The sequence below is a fragment of the Leucoraja erinacea genome, chromosome 2 (assembly GCF_028641065.1).
Source record: "Leucoraja erinacea ecotype New England chromosome 2, Leri_hhj_1, whole genome shotgun sequence".
Lineage (NCBI taxonomy): Eukaryota > Metazoa > Chordata > Chondrichthyes > Rajiformes > Rajidae > Leucoraja > Leucoraja erinaceus.
Window position 1 is genome coordinate 63358832 of NC_073378.1, and position 7578 is coordinate 63366409.

Genomic DNA, 7578 nt, shown 5'->3' on the forward strand with positions numbered 1-7578 from the left:
GGCAAAAGGAATGTAATTATAGGCCAGTTAGTCTGACTTCAGTAGTGGGTAAAATTTTAGAGTCCATTATTAAGGATGAGGTTTCAGAGTACTTAGAAGCGCATGATAAAATAGGCCAAAGTTAGCTGCCTATACTTAACCCACGTCTCCTCCTTTCTCCTAACCAGAGCCTACCTGCTTTGTCCTTCACTCTAGCAGGAACATGTTTACCGTAACCTTTCATTGTTGTATATTTTTTAAAGTATTCCACTTTCCGGACAAACCTTTCCTCAAAAACAATCTACTCTGATCAGGTAGACAAAAATGCTGGAGAAACTCAGCGGGTGAGGCAGCATCTTTGGAGCTAAGGAAATAGGCAACGTTTTGGCTCGAAACGTTGCCTATTTCCTTCGCTCCATAGATGCTGCCTCACCCGCTGAGTTTCTCCAGCAATTTTATCTACCTTTGATTTTCCAGCATCTGCAGTTCCTCCTTAAACAACTACTCTGATCAGGTGTCTATCTAATACCATAATTGTTGCCCTTGTCCCAACTTAGAACTTTGACAAATTCACTCCTTATGACAAATGACTGACTGCAGCTTCCACCAATACAATTTTTCAAAAATATATAGCAAACTGGAAACCATTCATATAAAAATACATAATTTCACACACTTATTGGCAATATAACTGATTTTGGCTAGTTAAAATCTTGCCACTGTCAAAGCCATTAATAGCCTTCTGTCCAAGTAAATATCACAACACCCATTAACAGCAGCTGTAGTTCAGTTGGTAGTGCACTTACCCAGTCGGAAACATACTGTAGTACATAGAAAAATAGGCACAGTAGTCCATTCGGCCCTTTGAGCCAGCACCTCCATTCAATATCATGGCTGATCATCTAAAATCAGCAACTCGTTCCTGCTTTTCCCCCCCATATCTCTTGATTCCTTTACCTCCAAGAGCTAAATCTAACTCTCTTCTGAAAACATCCACTGAATTGGCATCCACTGCCTTCTGAAGCAGAGAATTCCAGGTTCACAACTCTCTGGGTGAAAAAATGTTTCCTCACCTCGGTCTTAAATGGCCTACCCCTTACTCTTAAACTGTGACCCCTGGTTCTGGACTACCCCAACATGGGGAACATTTTTCCTGCATTTAGCCTGTCCAATTCTTTAAGAATTTTATATGTTTCCAAAAGATCCCCTCATCCTTCTAAATTCCAGTGAATACAAGCCCAGTCGACCCATTCTTCCATCATATGTCAGTCCCCCCATCCCGGGAATTATCCAGGTGAACCTATGCTGCACTCCCTCCCTCAATAGCAATAATGTCCTTCCTCAAATTAGGAGACCAAAATTGCACACCATACTCTAGGTGCGGTCTCACCAGGGCACTGCACAACTGCAGTTGGACCTCCTTGCTCCTAAACTCAATCCTCTCGCAATGAAGGCCAATATGCCATTAGCTTTCTTCACTGCTTGCTGTACCTGCGTGCTTGCTTTCAGTGAGTGATGTACAAGTACACCCAGGTCTCGTTGCACCTATCCATTTCCTAATCTGACACCATTCTGATAATAATCTGCCTTCCTGTTCTTGCCACCAAAGTTGATAACCTCACATTTATCCACATCTGCCATGCATCTGCTCACTCACCCAACCTATCCAAGTCACCCTGCAGCCTCATAGCATCCTCATCGCAGCTCACACTACCACCCAGCTTTGTGTCATCCGCAAACTTAGAGATGTCACGTTTAATTCCCTCGCCAAAATCGTTAATATATATTGTAAATAACTGGAGTCCCAGCACCGAGCCTTGCGGCATCCAACTGGTCACTGCCTACCATTCTGAAAAGGACCCGTTAATTCTTACTCTTTGCTTCATGCCTGCCAACCAGTTCTCTATCCATGTCAATAACCTACCCCCAATACTATAGGCTCTAATTTTGCACACTAATCTCTTGTGTGGGATCTTGACCAGAAAGTTGAAGACAAATTCCATGACAGAGACTCAAGAACAAAACATTCGGCTGACACTATTTCTATATTGTCATTCCCATATCCAGAAATATCCCCTAAAATCACTCAACCGTGTTGTAACATTTTGAGCTTTTAAACATCAAGATTAACGTTTATTCAGGAACTCATTTATCTGATAATTAAACAGTTCACCCAAGAACAGATGAACAACAGATTTGTTCATTTTCTTGTAGTTAAAGCCCAGTGTACTTTCATGATTATTTTCCTCTCTATCAACACAACATCAATATTCAGTTGCACGTCCAACTTTTAGCTGAAACATCACTTTGCACAAATTAGAAGCAATTTTCATTCTCTAAATATATGCTTGCAGTGTGCATGAATGAATGATAAATGAAGTAAATCAGATCTTCAATGGTAATTAACATAAGAAATTAGGTGCAGGAGTAGGCCATTCGGCCCTTCGAGACTGCACCGCCATTCAATATGATCATGGCTGATCATCCAACTCGGTATCCCGTACCTGCCTTCTCTCCATACCCTCTGATCCCCTTAGCCACAAGGGCCACATCTAACTCCCTCTTAAATATAGCCAATGAACTGGCCTCGACTACCCTCTGTGGCAGAGTTCCAGAGATTCACCACTCTCTGTATGAAAAAAGTTCTTCTCATCTCGGTTTTAAAGGATTTTCCCCTTATCCTTAAGCTGTGACCCCTTGTCCTGGACTTCCCCAACATCGGGAGCAATCTTCCTGCATCTAGCCTGTCCAACCCCTTAAGAATTTTGTAAGTTTCTATAAGATCCCCTCTCAATCTCCTAAATTCTAGAGAGTATAAACCAAGTCTATCCAATTAAACAAAACATACTTGGACAGAAAGCAATCTACTTTCTTTGGAGGGTAACGGCACAACCTCACTGTATTAATAACAATCCTTTACAAAGATGACAAAAAAAATGCCGTTTTCTAATGCAACCAGGTTGAGTAGCAATTCAACTCATTTGAATGGTCCGGCATAAATATATTAATGCACTTCAAGTCTTTAAACTGGGCTTAATGAAACTTGAAAGGGGACACCAACATGCAAATTCCTTCGTCTCCATGTTTCAAATAATTTAATACATCCATTCTCCTTTTGATTAGGTTTTGCTATTCCCTTTTCAGTTTCTCTTGCGTGGCTTTTCAGGATGAATTTACTTGTATTACATCCACAGATTAATCTTTATTCATAAAAAACTTTAGCTAAGTTCATTTATGAAGTGAAAACAATTCCTCTCAGAATTCAACATCTCTTATATGTTTATTTTGTAGAACTTTGCAAGAGTACTAGATCTTCCAAATGGCAGAAGAAATTGTTGATGTCCAAATTCACTTGCATCTTGTCCCCAGGAAACAAGCAAGCATTCTATATGGTATTTGGCCTAGGGAAGGATTCCTTCAAACCATGCATCAAGTCTTCAATTACTTTTTAATATTTAGTGCTAAAGAATAAAGAGGATATTTCCAAAATTCTTTCCAAGGTAATTATGTTATTATATGATTAAGTACAGCAGTTTCAATTCTTTAATTAACAAAGGGGTAGTGCAAACTATGTTTTTCTTCAAAACAAATGTAGTCCTCTTGTCAAATGGCTTCATATTGCGATCATCATGGATATCAAATCAAAACCTAATTTTCCACCCCAAAATTTACACTAACAGATCATAAATTCAAAACTGTTGTGTTCTCCAATGCTGGTGGAAAGATGGGTGACAATTTAGTTCCCAGATTAAAACAAACCAAACATTTTATTACTGCTTTAATTTTGGTTCACTAACCTCAATATTCATAACAGAAAAGCACAAATACTGAACTTCTTTCTACAACTTCCAATCTGGCCTGCTGTTTAATTGACAGTCAAGCATTGCATAGTCAGGAAACTATATTTAAGAGCAAAGTATAGGGAGGGAGAAAATCCGATCCTTGCAATCTTCTTCTCCCTAATGAAAGTACTGGAAACGGCTCAGAAAACCTACGTGAAACCCTTCTGATGAACAGCTGCCTATGGTCCTCCATCATTGCTCACCTGCATGCTATCACATCGCCGTGAAAAGATTGGCTTCTAATTGTGACAAAAGCCCAGCTCTACCTCACCACCACCACCTCACTTGGGGCCTACCAGCATGTTTATCCCACATTCAGTAATAAAGGAAAATAAATCTATGTTTGGAAGATGAAGCTACCATTTCACCCTTGTCACAAACCTCCAATCCACAGCAACATGACTCCATCCCTATCCCTGGCGTCTGTTTGAAATTCAAAAGTGTTTGTAACTTTGTTGACGCTTAATCACATGCCAGCACTGACATCTTCCAACGTTATAACCCCACCCAACTTCCTGCATTAGCTACTACTGAAATACCAGCATTTTTCTGAATTACCTCTCAACTTAATTTGGTAAACACTCACATTGCTCAATTTATTTAGTCTAACCACAGATTCTGCGGTCAGATAAATATTCAGTACCGTTCCGTTTATTCTTTGCAGAAAGGGATGGGAAGATGTGACTGGTGGTGGGATCATGTTGATCTGAACAATGAAAGCAAGAAGGGTCTCGACCCGAAACGTCGCCCATTCCTTCTCAACAGAGATCCTGCCGCACCCACTGAGTTACTCCAGCATTTTGTGTCTACGCATCATAACATTGTCTTTACCATGCTATCTCTTGTGTTGCCACTTTCAGGAGCTATGGACTTGTACCCCAAGATCCCACTGTACATCAATGTTGTTTAGGATCTTGTATTAACTGTATACTTCCCTTTGACATTTGACTTCCCAATGTGCAACACCTCAATTGCTTGGATCTGCATCTGTCATTGCTCTGTCCATTTCTCCGTTGACCATTTCTATGATCTGCATAGGTCACGGTGGCGCAGCGGTAGAGTTGTGGCCTACAGCGAATTCAGCGCCGGAGACCCGGGTTCAATCCTGACTACAGGAGCTGTCTGTACGGAGTTTGAACATTCTCCCTGTGACCTGTCTGGGTTTCTCCGAGATCTTCAGTTTCCTTCCACACTCCAGACGTACAGGTTTGGAAGGGTAGGTTAATTGGCTTGGTAAATGTAAAAATTGTCCCGAGTGGGTGTAGGGTGGTGTTAATGTGTGGGGGTCACTGGTCGGCGCGGACCCGGTGGGCTGAAGAGCCTGATTCCACGCTGTATCTCTAAACTAAACTACATCCTGCTGTATACTTTAAATGCTCTCCTCACAGTTGGCAACACACACAAGTTTGCAACCTTACTAACCAACCAATGTGCATTTATTATTAAGTCATTTTTATATATCACAAACAACAGAGGTCCCAACACAGATTCCTTCTGAACTCCACTGGTCATGGACCTCCAGACATTTCTGAATCCAAACAATCAAGTTACCATGGATCACATCTATGGTTCAGCCGACTGAGATGGACTTTATCAAATGCCATGCCAATATCCATGTAAACAACATCCACTGCCCTACCCTCAGCAATTACCTTTGTACCTCCTAAAAAATCTGGACAAAGTCCATAAGACATGACCTGTCATGGATAAAGCCATTGCTGATAGTCCCTAATTATCCCATACTTTGCTAAATGCAAGTAAAAAAAAAATCATATCATGGAGTCTGGTTCTCAAACCAAAAAGTCACCAATCCATTCACTCACCAAAATTATGCCTCACCCAATGAGTTACTCCAGCATAGAAACATAGAAAAATAGATATGACTGATCATCGAAAATCAGTATCCCGTTCCTGCTTTTTCCCCATATCCTGGATTCCTTTAGTCCTAAGAGCTAAATCTAACACTCTCTTGAAAACATTGATCACATTATACACATAAGCACTTTGTGTTTTGCTCAAGATTCTAGCATCATTAGTCAGAGTCTATTTCAGTGCCCTATTAAGCAACAGCCTACACTAAGATCCCCAGTCTAAGGTACTCGCATTACAAACCTCAATGACATCTACACTTCTATAACCCTACACTCAATAATCACTCTCGCACTGGTAGCCACGACTGTAGCTCCCCCAAACTCTGGAACTCTTTCCCTAAACTTCACCACTGTTCATGCCTAATGGTTGAATATGTAATGTTGTTTATTAACACTCGCGAGGAGCCCGAGATTTATACTATACGAAATGGACCATTTAAGGCCAATGTGTTGTAAATACATAGCGTATCAGAATGAAATACATTTTAACGGAGTACGTGAAGACAACTAAGGTGTATCAAAATAAGTGGCAATATTTAGACAACTCAATGGCAGTCTGACATGGTGCATCGAAATGCCGTGAACTTTTAAAATAAAAGAATGACAATGTAAAGAAGACCAAAATTAAGTACAATTTTGTAACAAAATGAATGTGGAGGGAGCCGCCGCTGCAGCAGATTAAAACACCCAGCAAGTGTGTATGGATACAGGAAGGCACCGCCTCCAGCCGCGTGTGATGTAGGGCTGCTGAGCAGACTCCAGACTCGGCGAGTCCACTGCGGCCGGGCAGCTGGCGGGTAGACGGAGTTGTGTGAACGTCCTGCAGCAGCGGTGCCCTTGCGCCGGTGTCCGGGCCGGGCCGGGCTAGGCTGGGCTGGGCTGGGCTGGGCCGAGCCGGGCCGAGCCGCCTCACCTTTCTTGAGCTCCCGGTGCCACACCAGCACAATGGTCTTGGAGTGTTTGCGGTGGTGGATCAGCCAGAGCGACAGAGTTTGCACGCTCTGTTGCGAGTTGCTCAGCTCCGACAGTTTCTTTTCCAGGGCGGACTCGGAAAAGGCGGACATGCTCCCCGACGGACGCGGGGGTTGTCTCCTCCAGCCGCCCGCCCCACGGACGCGGGGGTTGTCTCCTCCAGCCGCCCCACGGACGCGGGGGTTGTCTCCTCCAGCCGCCCCACGGACGCGGGGGTTGTCTCCTCCAGCCGCCCGCCGCCCCACGCCCCCAAACACAAAGATTCAGCGCCAGCAACCCGCACCGGCCAAGATGGCGGCGGCGGCGGCCCCACTGACGCTCCCGGCGCCGGCCTGACGTCAGCGCGCTCCCGGTGCCGGCCTGACGTCAGCGCGCTCTCGCCGTCGGCTAGACAACGGCCGACGCTGTCGCCGACCGTGACTGGATGGTAACCATGGTTTCAGGCACCAATGAGGAAGTTCAATCAAATCAAATGAAGAAAGGCAATCCAAACAAAACTTCATCTCAATGTAGCAATGTTACAACATTTTGAGATTTTAAAAATCAAGTAATTTATCCCATCAGATAAAGCATAAAAATAAGTTTAATTTGACACCTAATTCACTTTCCTATCTTCAGTATTAAACAAATTATGGCCATTTTCATACTCGGAAATTGGCATCTTGCTTTTTCATTGACAACACAAAAGCTGTGATCGAGAACATTTCAAAGCCCATAACTTTCTTAAAGTTTAAGAGAAATGAAAGACATTTTCAGTTATTATAGATTGAAGCATTCTGAAACAAATATGAAACAATCTTACTTAGATTACTTGAAATTAAAGCATATAATTAGTTAGTTACCTAATTGTAGCTAATTCCAAAATTCAATTACCAGATCTAAACATCTATCCATTTCTTAAGAATAGATTAACA

The 7578-nt window shown here is 42.6% G+C and overlaps 1 protein-coding gene across 6 annotated transcripts in view; it reads right to left on the reverse strand.

Annotated features, from left to right (window-relative positions):
* Nucleotides 1–6982, reverse strand: part of LOC129710817 (regulation of nuclear pre-mRNA domain-containing protein 1A-like) — a 66815-nt gene extending 59833 nt beyond the window's left edge. For 3 of the 6 annotated variants that reach the window (XR_008725735.1, XM_055658075.1, XM_055658085.1), the window contains exon 1: nucleotides 6606–6982. Coding sequence is in view for 4 of the 6 variants with exons in the window: in XM_055658075.1 (XP_055514050.1) it covers nucleotides 6606–6756 (151 nt within the window). In the remaining 2 variants the exon portion in view is untranslated. The remainder of the gene's footprint in view (nucleotides 1–6605) is intronic. The other 3 variants (XR_008725739.1, XM_055658105.1, XM_055658097.1) reach the window with 2 other exon arrangements.
* Nucleotides 6983–7578: the final 596 nt, after the last annotated feature.